The 16,755-nt window shown below is 34.5% G+C and overlaps 1 protein-coding gene across 7 annotated transcripts in view; it reads right to left on the reverse strand.

The window, feature by feature from the left end:
* Nucleotides 1-7,035: 7,035 nt before the first annotated feature.
* LOC140148439 (uncharacterized) overlaps nt 7,036-16,755 on the reverse strand; it is a 45,337-nt gene continuing 35,617 nt past the window's right edge. For all 7 annotated transcript variants that reach the window (XM_072170380.1, XM_072170383.1, XM_072170381.1 and 4 more), the window contains 2 exons: nt 15,410-15,655; nt 7,036-13,766 (listed from right to left, as the gene is read on the reverse strand). In XM_072170380.1, coding sequence (XP_072026481.1) covers nt 13,536-13,766; nt 15,410-15,655 — 477 coding nt within the window. In that variant the 3' untranslated portion in view covers nt 7,036-13,535. The remainder of the gene's footprint in view (nt 13,767-15,409; nt 15,656-16,755) is intronic.

The raw sequence follows: 16,755 nt of genomic DNA on the forward strand, positions 1-16,755 counted from the left end.
TGTGACCAAAATTGTATACCCATTCATTTACATGTAATAATAGTTTTGTGTAAAAATGTCCTATTTTGTCTCATTAAAGGGGGGGGGGGGGTAACCTGATTGACAGCCTCATCCCCCACCCCGTCAAAATGCAGATTTTGATATCAGGTGAAAGCTCATATCATATGTATGTGACATGATCTGGTCCATGGGGGCCAAAGGCAGCAAATTTGAAACTGAGTGAGATAAAGGTAAAAATATGGAGTAAAAAACAATAAAATAAATAAGAAAAAAAGCATTAAAAACTTCATAATTTATCACTTACCAGTATCTCGTTCTTCCAGCATGAATATTATACAAATATTGACTGCTATGAGGGGCATGGTTAAAATTATAGGCCCTTGGTGATCTCAAAACCATGACTATGCCCGAGGCATAGCCGAAGGGCATAGTCATGGTTTTGAGATCACCGCTGGCCTATAATTTTAACCATGCCCCTAATAAAAAGCAGTCAATATTTGTTTTATATACCAAATCTTAAGATTCTTGTCATCTGTTTGGTTAAGCATCGATTTTGGGAAGAGAAATTAATAGTTTCAAAGCGAACGGCACACAGATTACAATCTGCGATTTATGCGTAATTATATAGCGCGTAAAAACATTAACACGTGCGTAATATCATTTTACGCTGGGAAAAACGCGCAGTTTGATCGTGACGCACATCCAACCAATCAGATGACAGGAATCTATATATGAGGTATATAAAGCAGGCTATGTTAGCAATCCAGCATACAGGGTGTCCCAGAAAAAATTACTGGGCGAATGAATTTGGATGTAAGTCGAGAAATTGACATCAGAATCTAACAATCTAAAATTCAGTGTGTAGCCCATCTTATTCTGCATATTATGCGCTGATTTTACTGGAATCGGTTGACTGATTGCAAAGAAATGAGCGATTATATAACGCATGCGTCAATTCACTTCATTCCCAGTTTGAAAGAAAGATCATTGAACACAATGTGCATTAGTTAATTCTGTCAATGGGCTTCATATTTTGTTCTGTGAAATCTTTCTTTTTAAACAACCTGTTTCTTGCAAAACATTTAATTAGGTTTTGTTCAAATTTGAAACCTGCACGATATTGAAAATGAAAACTTGCATGTAAGATGATGCTCGTTACTTGTAAATATCTTTTTTCTTTAGGCCTAATGTTGATATAAATGTTGCATAAAGAATTATTGCATAAAGAATTCCAGCTGGTTTTATAAATTTCTCACACACATTAATGTTTTTGGAATATTTTCAAGAAATTGTAATACAAAGTTTAAATCTTTTAAACTTCAACACATTAATGTTGCATGGTATCAAAAATCACACGTAAAGCTGTAAGCACTTGATCATTGTCATTCTTGGCTCAAATTTTCTTTGGAAAGTAAAATTATAACATATTTGCACAACCTATAAGAATTAAAGTTGCAGAAATCAAAGTTTTCTTGGAAAAACTGTTATTTATCTTTAGTGAAAGCATGAATAACATAACACCATTGGATTATAAAATAGATGTGGACTAAATTTAATGAGATACACAAACTTTAGGAAGCGGTGAGCGAGAATGACAAAAGCGCCTGTTGATCAAACTTGGAATGAACTGCATTGATGTGCGCATTATATAATTGTTAATTTCTTCGCAACCAGTCAACCGAATCAAATAAAATTTTGGTATGTGATGCACAATGAAATAGGCTATGGATTACATTTGAATTATTTTGATTCTGTTGTCTATTTCTTGACTTACGTTCAATTTTATTCATTTTTCTGGGACACCCTGTATATCTATGGTTCTATAAACCAAGGTGCAAGAAAGAAAATGGATTTTGATCAATCAATCAACCAACCAATCAATCAATCAATCAATCAATCAATCAATCAATCAATCAATCAATCAATTAATTAATTAATATTCTTTAATTTAATAATCAATTTCATTAATTTATTCATCCATTAATCTGATTAATAAAATAATTGATCCAATTGTATAATTTATTCATTCATGCGATCATTCATTCATATTTATGTATTTAGAAATCATTCAATTAATTAATTAATTATTAATTAATTAAATAATCCAATTAATAGATTAATAAATCCAACTATATAATTATTCAAGCATGCATTCATTCATTCATTCATTCATTCAAGCCAAAAATGATGAAAGTCATATTTTTGGCCTTATTTAAAAAAAAAAAAAAAAAGCCAATATTCAAAAATGAAATGACAAAATTTTTTCTTATAGCAGTTGAGGTCATTTTTGTGTGTGTGTGTGGGGGTGTATGTGTGTGATATTCTCCAAAATTGTGGTTTTTACACCAAATCTGTGTTTATATTTTGATTCCTTGACTAATTCCTTTCCAAAATATATACTGTACTTTACATAATCTTGCATAAATAATTCAGAAGTTAAGGTGGGACTATACCCTTGATAAATTTGTGACTATTTTTGCATTTTTTCAAAAATAATAACACACTGGTAACAAAGTTATGTATATTATAGGGGCACAGAATCCAGTTACTACAATGGAATTTCAGTGACTCAAGACAAGCGGTGCGTTATTTATGATAAGAAAAGAGGTACCGCTAGAATGTACATGTACCTCATTTCTTAACATATATAATAAGCCACTTGTCTTGAATCACTGAAATTTCAGTGAAGTAATTGGATTCCTTGCCCCTATAATAAATTAATATACATAACTTTTGTTACAGTGTACAGTTATTTTTTGAGAAAAATTAAAAATTAGTCACAAAATTTATCAGTGGGTGTAGTACCACCTTAAAGAACTTATTTAATGCATTTCTGAGAGTGCACAGTTATTAAGGGATCTGGAATGAGCGTTTTGAGCGTTTCGACAGTATTTTTTGTGGGACATGAGAGCACATCAGACATATCGAATTGCATTCTGAATACGAAGAATGTCTTTCTGATATCAAATAATTTTCACGATATAATACAAATTGTATGACAAATTATTAAAATTTGATATTTTTCACATTTTGATATATAACAGTCCTCGGTAAATTTCATAAATCTAATGATATATTCTTAAAGTGTATGTAGTTGGGAGGAAAAGTCGATGATCAATTGAAAATTTTGTTCAATTGATCATCGGCTTTTCATCCCACCTACATACACTTTAAGTATAAATCATCAGATTTATAAAGTTTACCGAGTACTGTTAAATATCAAAAATATCAATTTTTAATCATTTGCCATAAAATGTGTATTACATTGCTAATTTCAAAAATCAAAATTATTTGATATCAGGACATTCTTCGTATTCAGAATGCAATATTCGATATGTCTGATGTGCTCTAATGTCCCAAAACAAATACTGTCCAAACATTCATACCCCATCCCTTAAATAATTCAATAATATTTATTTATTTATTTATTTATTTATTTGTTTATTTGTTTGTTTGTTTGTTTGTTTGTTTGTTTGTTTGTTTATTTATTTATTTATTTATTTATTTATTTTACTTGATTTTAGCATTAAGTTGTGTATTGACTGATTGATTGAATGAATACATTTGATTTCTATAACCATTGATTGATTGATCGATTGATTGAGTGATCTATAGGCTTATGAAGATTGTTTACATGTGGGAAAGGTCTGAAGTCCTGGTATTTGGGGAGGTATGGTATTGGTAGCCCCTCGCCCAAATTATTGAGGGACTGACCAGCCGACCCGGCCAGCTGAGTCACTAGATACTCTGATTCCTGAGCCCATGTTGATTAACTGATTGATCTATTGAATGATTTATTGATTGAATGTTTGATTACTTGACTATTTGATTAATTGATTATTATCCATGTGCTTGCATGCCCGCTTGCATGCAGTAATTGATGGAATGATTGCTGGATTGATCATTCATAGGGTTATGTAGATTTGTAACATTGGGGCAGAGGCCTGGTATTGGTAGGGGTCCAAAGGGTATTCGGGACCAGGATTCAAACCCCTCACCCAAATTATTGATGACTGAACACTCACCTTCCCCCAGTTCCAGAGCCCATGTAGATTGATTAAGCGATCCATTGATCAATCAATTGATTTATTGACTGATTTTCAAGAAGGGGTGCATTATTTGTTAAAAACCTTGCTTTTGGACAAATGGTATCTATGTAAGGGTTTAGTTGTGAAAAATATTTGGTCATGCATGTATCTTCTCCACAGCACCCCTACCCCTACACACCCCTCTCCAATTATTTATTTCCAACAAAGGCACAGTAAGTAGGGCCCACACTTCAAAAATATAAAAGCTGCAAAGGTGCCATGGTGATAGCAAGGTGATGGTTGTTTCAACAGAATGCTGCCAAATATGTGGGGGAAAACAAGTCAGGGTAGTGCTGACTTTGAGATTTCAGGTCCGGGACTCAGGCCCGGGGGTCACTCCCATTGTGGCCTGTACACCATCCGCGATAATAAAAATGTGTAAAAAGGGTAGTTTTTTGTGGGTAGGCACGATACGGGCGTAACACGTTTAGGGTGTTAAAAACATGGAATATTGGAAAAAATGGTAGCAAAATTGCAATTGCTAATACGCGGAAATGACATTTAGGGTATGAAATTTGATGCCAGGAATAAAATCCCTGTTTAGGGTGTGAAAACACCTGCTTAGGGTATTGTTTTAGCCAAGGGTTAAATCCTTGTTGAGGGTGCTTTTCAAAAGTTGATTATCGCGGATGGTGTACAGGCCACAATGGGAGTGACACTTCACGGGGGTTCAGGTTCCAAATTCACCTGCAAATTGGCACATCTAGGTATAACAAAATATAATGGAAGAAGCAGCCAAAACTGTCATGGACCTGGGACTCCTGACATTTTTATTCCTGCCAGAAGGTTGGCTCAGTGATATGGGCTCAAGGTGGACTGCCACTGCATTGTGCTGGACATTTTAATTGTACACATTTTCAACTTCTGAGTACACATGGTGAAGTAATTACAAAGCAGGAAATAGGACTGCAATTGTTTGCAGGAAAAGTTACTTACAAACAAGCAGTAACAGATTCAATTTCCTGATTCAAGTTACCAACCTTGCTGCCAACCCATGATGCCAGGGATCATGTACTTCTGCCTGTAAACCAGTTCACATAAGTAAATTCTTGGGCTAAATACATGTTTCCATTTGGCCCTAATAAAATCAAGTGCATTTGACTAATCAAACTTTGCAAATTAGTTTTCAGCAAGGTTCTTCAGTGATCTGGCGCAGCTTACAGCATAAGCACGGAAGTGGGGTTCCGATTTGCTAATCACATCATCATTACATCGGCACCTTATACGCTGATCCCACTGCGTAACGTCGCATGACCCAGATTTGGCCTAGTTCTTTTTACGCGATAGTCAGGAAGAGCAGTCGGACACTGCTGAAGGACCTTGCCAAAAACTATAAGCGACTGACACTTCTGAAGGAAGGGGAATAATGCCCCGAAGTAGGTTTTCAATAATATTTACACACAGCCTATGGAGAGCTAACCAAATTTCAAAGACATGTTTGAGGGTCATTATCCTATACATAATCCTGATTCGTTGTTTACAGTGGTGTAGATTTCTTCTTGGCATTGGGAGGGATGGGGTTGGAAAAATTTCTTGAAGTATAGTGAATCCAGAACTTATTGGTGAAAGAATAAGTTTATGGTAAATGTTGCGCACTAAAAATGTTGCCATATTGAAAATTTGCACTTTTGGAGCTAAAATAGCCAAATATTAGGTTAATTTGGTCAGAAACCCACATACAGGCATAAACATGGGGGGAGGTGATTGTATGGACCACCCCCCTGGCAAAATATTGGGGGGATTTATCCCCCATCCCCCTGGATCTACGCTTATGGCCGTTTACTCTACATTTCAGAGTTGCGTAGCCAGAAATTTAGTAGGGGTGCAAGCCAAATTTTTCTGTCTCATATGTAATAATTTTAATGACGCTTTACTTTTTGCCCTGGGTCTCCATTACATAATTATTATGGGGCATACTTTGGATGTCACAAAAGTTACCAACCTTGCTACCAACCAACCCTGTGTAAATTGGAAGATAATAAAGAAATATTGTTCCATTGCAAGTGCGAGTTGGCTCTACAATAAACTTACTTCTAAACATGATTGCTTGCAGAACAGACCAAGGGTGGTATCAGAACATAGGGGGAGTGCATAATCATTGGACAATACTTTTCAACATGGATTGAAATAAAGCACAACTTATGTTCCATCATCTGATCATCCCAGTGGCACAATTCACATCGCATTGAAAAGCATCTTCCAAAGAATACACGCTCCTTTATTATGATTGGTGTTACAAGGCTATTTGGTCATTCTTGGTGCTTTGCAATATGTGGATCCTGCATTTCTTTACCAAAAGTCAGTTGATCGAAATTCCTCCGCATAATACAATATCGTCGCTGGGTAGGAAAAACTTCTTATGCAAATTGTCCCTGTTACTCATATGGCATAACAAGGAACAGTACAAATTGTTAAATTAGAAGGCATTGTCATTTTGCAGATGCAAAAACTGCTAACTGTTCAAACATGTTTTTTAAGTACCTTGCAAAATAAAAATACCTAAAATTTTTTGTACGGTTCTCCGTTTTGCCAAACAACAGTGAAAATTTACATAGGTTTTTCATGCCCAGCGACGATACGCATATTGTATAACAAAGGAGATGGATTAACCTCCGAGATATATGCATATTGTTATGCCTATTACCTTGTGGGAGGTCACTTTGGTCAAACGGACTTCCATTCGAGAAACTCAGGATCCACATAATAGAGAGATTGCGATTTCCAAACGTACGTTTCGAACGTTTGTGGAATCTATTCAAAGTCACTCTCCTGTGACAGGATTTTGAATAGATTCCACATATGTTCAATGCTACGTTTGGAAATCACAATCTCTCTATTACTAAACTGCAAAGACAAGAATGATATTATTTTGAAGCTGGTATTAAAAATTACTGCAGTTGAGATTCACACAATCACATAAGCATAGAAAGACCACGATACACTCAAGTTTGGGGTCCATAAGGGTGACACGTCTGTCTCATCTTTATTTAAAACTCACATAGGTACAAATGTCTGCTTATACTTAAAACCTACCACAAAAATGCAGAAACTTAAGAGCAAAATACACTGGTACAAAACGGGTATACCTATGACAAAAGGATAAGTTTTTCAATTTTTTTGTTAATTTTCCCATGTAAGGAAACATACAATAAACATACTACATTATTCCCTGGGCTACTAAAACACCCTTTACAAAATAATAACCTTATTTTATTAAGGTTTTAAAATTGTCAATTGCATGGAACATTCAAATCTTATGTATACCCATTTATTAATAATAATAATAAAGGCCAGAGACGATAAACGTCTGATAAAATACAATGCCTGAGATAATTTTTCCACACATTGGTTGAAGTCTCAAAAATTGGATACTTGAGAAGTACATTATTGTTATTAATATTTAGGATTTATTACGGTTTATTAGAAAAGTGAATTTTTTTATGTCGTAACTTCCATTAGTAATACACATCCCTGCCAAACATGCCATTAAAAAAAAGAGGAAAAAAAACTCAACATTTCTTCATCAACACGTGATATGATTTGGACAATATTGAAAAAAAGGCAACTATATTTGTGTAATGGGCACTGGATTCGTGAGTTGCATTTAAATACTTTTTTTTTCATATTTGGTCACTTTCACTTGACCCAATAATTGGGTCAATTTTTTGACTGGTTACGGTCTGTTATCAATGATATGGTTTGTACATATTTGCTTCTTAGTGAATAAGTTATTGGTATCTATGACGTTTTATTGCAATTTGTGGCAAAAAGTTTCTTCAATCTTATTGGACACTTAGTCTGGATCAATACACCTTTTATATAACCAGTAACCATGGTGAATTTTTCATTATTTTTCTCATAAAATACCAATACGTCAATCTATTGGTTATTTTACAAAGAGTTGTATAAGAGATCTACAAAGGCTGATAAATATCAAGTAAATGACAAGGCTCAAAAAGGGGTAAGTTATTGTTCATAAAAATACACGCAAAAGTCAGGTTCTCATAAAAATTACAATTCTTTGTGGACCAGAGGCATTCAAGTAGTAGTACCCTTGGGGTAAATAGAAGGACAAAAACAGTTATTAGGTTGTCATCAAAATATATTTTGAATCTATAAGTTAAAAGCAATGTACTTGTTCACTTGGTGAACTTTTTTTTTCTTTGCACAAGCAGGAAATTGTAAAGTTAAATTTCTTCTGAAGTGAAATGTTTAACAACTAGCACAGTGATACACACAAATGCAGCTCAAGCAGGAATTATACAATGTGATCACAGTGAGAGCTTTGTACAAGAGCGACGAGTATTTGGACGGGTTTTTTTTGGAACGGTCAAGATTTTTGTTTTTTTTGGATAAGCGAACTTTCCAGCAGAACACCTTGTAGGCTATCAACCTAATTATACATCTGGAAGGTTGCATGCAGAAGCTTTCTTAAGAACCACAATTTTTTTTTTTATTATTTCCACTTAAGCATATATTTTTTTCCAGTAATTTCCACTGATCAGCAGAGGGTACAGGTTAACTACTCCAGTGCAGGTTTTAATTTCTTTTTCGCAGCATTTTTTTTTACTTGAGCTTAATATACAATGCCCATTAAAGCTTATGCAGATTTTTGATTTCTGAATCAATCAACATTTAAGAAGTCATTGAAAAGTGCTATTGTTCTAAATTTGATACCAAAGTTGACTGGCAATAATTCTTCGAATGACATGTTTCAAAACTACCACTTTTTCAAAAGCTGATGATATGAAGTTATAATATTATGACTTTTTCGACATATCATGAAATATTAATCATTATTTTCTCGTAGATGTTAGCGCACAATACATTCAAAAAGTTCATTAAACCTAACATTTCTATATTTATACAATGAAGAATTTGCAATCTACAACATGAAGTACACAATTATCTATGAACCATCTTCTAGTATTAACTTGCTTTTAAGTAATATGCATGAATAATTTATGCCCAGCAAATTTGCATACAATACAAATGATGCAATAAGAAATATTAATATCTGAAACCTGTCATAATAACTTACTAAAAATACTTCAGCCATTTATTTCAAAGGGTATTTCCACTAAGATTTTCATATAAATGGCAATTGGATTATTCGTGACTTATTTTCCGCTGTAGATCTTCAAATCAGGTTGAAGTCATCACAGTTATATTGACAAGAAGTCTATAGGCACCAAGGGCTTGGAAGGATAAAACTTTGGTCTTCAATTGAATACTCATTGAAGTTCAACATTGAATAGCCAAAAAACGATCATATAAGGACTCAACACAAAAGATAAAATCTTTTCTTCTCTTTAAATATTTAAAATTCAAACCACATAATTATCCATATAAAAATAACTCTTGCTGATAAAGTAAAATGGTTCCAATATTTACACATGTAAATTGTTTAAATTCAATGCATTGGAATTTTCTTTTAACACTATTTTTTAGCATCACATTCAAATTTTTTTGCGAATATATCAAAATACAGGCCATAGGGGAATTCTTTTCATGCTGCTGAACATGGAAGGATTAATCATTACTGTTTAAAAAAAGTAAATAAAACTCGAGCAAAAAACAAGAATATCTGATAGTATTTGGCACATGTTTTGAGTAGGGTGCTTTACATTACCCTGTTCACCTAATTTTGGATCCATTAAAATGGGATTATATTATGGCGCAAACTGACAGTTGATCATCTCTTAAACAACATTATTTGCATCTTTGCATAAATATGAGTAATTTTCTTTTGTACACATAAAAATCACTTATGCAAAGATGCAATTGATGTAAGTAAAAACAATTTTTAAGTAAAAAGAATTTAAACAGAATCCTCTAAAATGGATCCACTTTAAGGTTGTTCATTTTATCATATCAAGAGTGAAAGTAACACATTTAAATTGGAATTAGGAGACTTCTTGGGCTCCTAGCTTTCTTACTATCAGATAATTCTTCAATTACAACTTGCGTCTGAAGCTTTTTTGTGACGTTCATACATGTTTGTGGTATTGGTGTGTTATAGGCATCTCCCATTTAATCCATCATGAAAATATGGAAAATCCACTTTTTATAGAAGTGAGTCTTATCATAATTTACAAAGAGATAAAAAGATATTTTTTGTTTTCTTTTGATTTGGTGATTTTTATAGTTTGGCGTTCAAGAGAGAGCATATATCTCAGTTGTACATAATACAAGTGCGTAGATAAAAAAACAAACCCCAAACCGATATTGGAATTAATAAAAAGTCTTCTAAGAACAAAGAAACCCCAATTATACAATCACCTGAGGAAGATGTCAATTCTTTTCAAACATGAAAATGGGGATGCCTTTACAATGTACATCTTGCTGTGAGCCTTGCGTGCGACTCGCAGCACATAAATTCCTGAACATGTGATATTATACAAATATACATGTTAAGAATATACATAACACAGTGAATGAGTGAACGAGTGAGTGAGGTACAATGTAGAGTCACACATCAAAACCACTTCAATACTACAATAGGAGTCAACATAAAATACCTAGGCACAAGACATGGTGTTTTGAAATAAAGGTGGGTGGCAAAGGGAGCCAAATAAAACTATTATAAGCAGACTTTACATACATATATAATACATATGTAATTAAATCTAACACAATTGTGATATTTTGATCAAACTTCTTCTGTCATATTTATGAATATTCCTAAGCTGATGACAAACATTGTATCACCAATTTTAAAATTAAGAATACATATAGATCTCTGACAGGTACTTTGTTAATATGAGAAGCGCTAAAAAAACTACAAATCTTACAACTAACTAAAAATATACAGAAATGCTGCACACAACAAGTTCTCAAGCACCGTCACTTTAAAAAATAAAGTCTTTAAAGCTATTAAGAAAAAGCGCCCTCTCTGTGATGTGCACTTCCTTTTTCCGATTCAAAACTTGATGCATCGTTAAAAAAATACATTGCTGAGTTGCAAATATGAATGAGCTGAATTGCGTTGGATTGCAAAGGGTGAAGTTACTTCATAATCAATACTGCACGTGGCAAAGTTACTTCATGAGCTAGAGTTGAAGACTTGGTGAATAGAAAATGGCAATTGTGCACATCGACAGAGAAGGAACAAACTACAGTTAACCACAAAACTTGAGCCGGCAACGTTTTTGCCGACTCAAGTCGAAAACAAAAAATATTCATATCTATTCACAACATTATTAAATAGGACAAATAATTCTTGTTCTTTTCTCAGAAAACTTAGGATAAATCATATTTATGTGACTGGTTTTCTGTTACTTTTGCCCCAAATAAGATGGGGACATGGATTTGGGTTTTGCTTTTTTTAATTGCAGGTTTCTCTTTGTACACTGACAAAGTCAGAACCAATGTTTGAATACTGCTACAAAATCTTCTGGAAGAATAGGCAACTTACAATTCTACAATCATAATAATAATAGGAATAATAATAATAATAATTACACTGACAACATCTTTATCTCGGTAACACTACCTCGAGACACGGAATACAAGTATTTTTTTCTTCTTCTTAGATACAAAGCACTAAAAAATGGCACGCATGCAAACCTGGCATGAGCAATAAAGGTATATGAAAACCACTGAGTTGATTTCTGTGTGAAATTAAGATCCGAGTAGCAGTAGATCGATCCAACACAGCACATTTTTTGTACATAAGGTGTGCATTTAAGCGGCATGTGATATACATTTGGCAAGCCATGTGCATAAGTTTAAAGGTAAATTAGAAGCAGCAGCACGGATTTGATCTCATCATTGTCATCTTTTTTGTGGTATTTGCATTCATAGCCCCCCATACCACCATCACCAGTAATCATTTCTTTGGTTTTGTGCGTTTATCAAATGCTCAACATTTTATATCACAAAAAAGATGACAATAATAACATCTAAATTTACTTTAGGTCAAAATATACAGCTGCCAAGTAATAGCACATTCAATATTTCCCTTTTTATTCAGAATACAGGAAAAAATTAGACAACTAAATTTGAGCCATTTCTTTTAAATGTCCAACGTGGAAGAAACTATACACTTGAAACACATGATAGCTACTGAAAAATTACACACCATAAGTTTTGACTGCAAATATCACACATCTTATCATTTGTTATCTTTGCGATATTTTGGTTTTTTTTTCTTGCATTAATCCAATGCGCTAGTCGGATGAAATGCATGTGTCATCGGCGGGTTTAGAGAGATATGTATATCACATGCAACCATCCCTGTGCACTCCTGGAAAAAAAAAAAGTTTATACACCACTTCAAAGGTTTCTTATCAACAAGGTGTTCACTCTTGTGTCAATATATACACATACGAATTAGAAGCCCGTAGTAAACAAATACCATCATGGGGATACACTGGTCAAAACCGTCCTTACCAATTCCATTTCTAAGAAGTATCATTTAGAGTTGAAGTATATTAAGCTATGAAATCTTAATGGAATGAAAGATAACATGAATGAATAATTGCTTGTCTCACTGTTTTAGGTCGACAGAATTTTGGAATAGGTCTGACCTCCATTTCGGACAGCCTATTGTTCAATAGCTTTTTATCCTAAAACAATATCTAAGTCTGAAGCAGAAATAATTTTGATTACATACCATATCCTCTCTCATCAGTCTGTTCCCCCAAACTCATCTATATGACCCTCCTCAATTCAAGTGGTTATAAGAATTCAAAAAGAAGGCAAACATATTGTTTGCTCTTACTACAACAAAAAATAGAATTAAAAAAAAAAAAAACATCACTTGAAACAGGGCCTAGATTTCGACGAGAATCACCGAATCGATTCTCGTAATGATTCTCGTAAGATTCAGTTGCGAGAATCAACTTCTCATTGTATCATACAGTAAGTGCAGTGACTATGATGGATTTTGATTCTCGCAAACCAAGACGAAATCTAGGCCTTGTGAAAGTGAATAGAGTAACAAAATGTTTGAATTCTATTTTTCCCAAGAGTTCACACTTCACTGGTGCATTATTATTTATATTTCTTTTATATATTTCAACGTCATCAATTATATCTGGAGACTACGTACCGCAGATATACCCTTTCACACACTCTCTCATACGTATGTATGTACGTAAAGCAACAGGTTGCTTACACACTAGTCTGAGTAAGAGTTTCTCTCCCATGACTCCATGAGACATTTAATAATCTAGAAACACTAAGTCTTTATATTGTATAGTTTCCTGGCAACAGGATAACTTTCAAAGTGTTTTTACATTAGGGAGAGAGGCATTTACCAGAGCAGTATTTTTTCATTCCAGACTACCTACTTACTAGCATGTTTCACGACTACGAGATGGCATGTCTTGTTTTTGGTGTTTTTGCATTTTTTCACTTTTTAATTTTTTTACACTTTTTTCGCTTTGTTTATCGCTGGGCTTCTTGGAAGCTTATCAGTCTCTTCTGTTTGTTTTTGTATATCTACACATCATCCTCTTCGTCCTCTTCTTCATCGTCTATTTCGTCTTCGTCTTCCTCTTCATCATGTGGAACTGGCATCGCGATGCTTGACTTGCCATTGTAACTCATTGGTATTTGTGATGGTATTTGTGATGGTATTTGTGTTGGTATTTGTGTTGGCATTTCTTGTGGAATTGGTTGGGCCCTTTGTTGGGCTCTCATTTGGGTTTGTGGAGGCTGCGCCATTCCCTTCTGTAATTAAAACAAAAGTAAAGGAACAACAATGGTGAGGGTATTGGTTATCAACTTATATACGTCATACAAAAACAGGGTTACAATTTTGGCATGAATACATTAGGCTTGTAATTAAAATAACCCTGATATTTTCTCTATGTGACATCAACTCTTGAACACGGACATGTAACGGTACTACCCTGGCGAGCCCAACCCTGTCTGGGAGGCTGCCGTGCACCAAAAAAAAAAAAAAAAGAATCGGTAAAAATGGTGCTACCATAGAGTAAAGAGATACAGACTAATCATCAACAAAGAAAGTCCAGCATTATCTGTTATTGAGGGTCAATCGTTCCATGAAGCACACGCCCGAAAACACTATGCCCATTCTGTGCCTGTTACAGTGTATTTTTACAATCTTGACATCTTTTGCGTAAAGGTACAAAGGCACCATAGAGCTGATAATAAACCCTAATGCAGTTCCATGATAGCCACACACTATGTGTGCGTGATTTGTTAGACCCATCCGTTCGATTGATCAGCCCTCAGGAGTATGCATGAATTCGCAGCATATGAAGCATTGCCTGTTGGTGAATGGTCTGTATATTTTTTCACCTATGGGTGCTACCCTGTCAGTGATTTTGAGATTGAACTGGTGCTGAAAATTACAATAATTGGGGGTAACACCTTGTTTACAGTTGAAGATGATCGTGACCAAATGTTTAAATTCTACACAGAATATCAATTTACCAGAATCAAACTCAACACGTTTGTCTCTTTAAACATCCAGGCATAGGACACTTAATTTGTGAAAACTGAATCTTGATTAATGAAATATAAAATGGTGTACCTGAATTCTCTACCAACATACTGTGCCAAAAAGAGTATTAAAAATGTGAGTTACAGTGCCCTCAACAGCCACTTCTTATCAACTTTTTACAAATGGCCAGTGACCAAAGGTAAAATGCATTTAAATTATTTTAATAGTTCACTTATCTTCCTTTTAGCTTAGACCCGTTTCAGGCTTAGACCCGTTTCAGACTTAGACTGATCCATTCAAGCCATTTTCAGCTTTTAAACATGAAATTCCAGGTAGTCATTCTGGAAGTTGGTTGCTGGAGATTGTTCAATTTCACCCCACCCCTTTTGGATGTTTTAAGAAACAGCACACATGTTTTGGACATATCTCAAAATCAATATTCATAGGCATTGATTACATCACAGACCTTGTGGCTGGCAATTACATAATATGCTGTATTACTGTATACCATTACCATATCTGTACCTAAGAAGATTTTCATAGCATCTCAAAATACATCCAGGGGAGGAATATATCATTGTATGACCTTTATCAGTCAGATCAAACACCTCAGGGAATTGAGTTTACTGCATTCAAGTAGTATGAGTTGCTGGTTCCATGACCCCATTTTGTCTAAAATAGCTGAGCCCTTAGGTTGTGAACATAAGTAATGCATAGATAATGTTCCCACTCAAATACAAATGAATACTTGAATAGCTTCATTAATAACAATGCAATGGGTCTTCATTCAGTGTAGATTTCAACAAATATTACTATTGGCTCAGCTGGTGTAAAGGTCTCACAGCAGTGCATTATGGGATACCCTGAATATCTTCTTTGGGACCCATGATTCAAGTGAACCAACCTTTCTTCTGTATTCTTCCATTCTCTCCTGGTATTTCTTGTACTCTATTGCCACTCTATCAAGATATGGCTTCTTCTGTTCCTCAGTCAGCTTGTTCCACTCCTCACCGCAGATCTCTGTCAATCTACGCCCCTTCTCGATCTTCTGGCCGGCCATCTGTGCACGGAAATCCGTCAGAAAGTAGAAGTATGCTGTTGGGGGTTTCTTGGGCTTGTCTGGGTCCCTCACTTTCCTGTAGACTGAAATCTAGTAGTAAATGATGAACAAAATAATAGGGTTAGTGTTAATCAAATAAAATTGTTACCCTTCTAATATTGTGGTTGTATTAATCATATCATATTAAGCAGTCACTACCAGAATAGCATTTTTCATGGGTTTTTTTCGCTCCATTTATTAGAAACATGGACAGCCAATATATTTGACTAGCATGACCAATGTCAAGTTGCGATTTCAACTTGCCCTGGTATTTCTTGGCACAACTGAATCGCTGGTAGCATTTGCACATCACCAGGGACTGTTCTTTCAGAGAATTTGGCATTATATCATTTAACCGAGTATACATTTGCTTTTCTGTCCAATAACATGATTTATATTTCTAAGAAAATAAATAACAATTCCCCTTAGTTGTGCATCACTTAAAAATTGAACTATGTATATTTATCTAGTGTAATGTACACACTAAACAACATGACATCACTGTTCTATCAAAACCTTTTCAATGTGATTTTGATTACCCTGTGAAAAATTGCCTTATCTTATTCTGGCGATTGACGAATGGTTGGTCACATTGGACGCTGTACAATCAAAACCTTGATTGTGACCATTTTAATAATCACCAGATAAAGGGATGGGGTGGTTTTGAGGTGGTGGTTGAAAATCACATGCGAGGGTTTTGATAGAACAGTGATGATGGTCATGTTTTCCATAAATAATAGAAAATGTGTTTTTTTGGCATCTAACATTGTGTTTTTCCCTATGCGCAAGTTAGCGATTGTTTATTTCATATTCATAAGCACATCGGGTAATCGGGCATTAGATTACACCTGGGTCAGTTCAGTAAATGTAAGAGCTTGGACCATATTGACTTGGAATTAACATACCTATTTAGAACCTGCAAGCAAATCTTACAGTTTGTGATTTTAACCAGCATTTTTCTGCTGAACACTCAGTATCACTATGTGTTTTTTGGCTTTTATATTACATCAAGTTGTTCTCCAAACATGTATTCTGGTGTTCAAAGCGTCTTGTAATATAGGCAAGTAATCGTGTTTTGTGTAATGTACTAGGATGACAAATGTGATGCGATCATGCAAAATGAGTCAGATGTCGGGAATATTGATTTTGAG

The sequence above is a fragment of the Amphiura filiformis genome, chromosome 3 (genome assembly GCF_039555335.1).
Source record: "Amphiura filiformis chromosome 3, Afil_fr2py, whole genome shotgun sequence".
In the NCBI taxonomy this organism is placed as follows: domain Eukaryota; kingdom Metazoa; phylum Echinodermata; class Ophiuroidea; order Amphilepidida; family Amphiuridae; genus Amphiura; species Amphiura filiformis.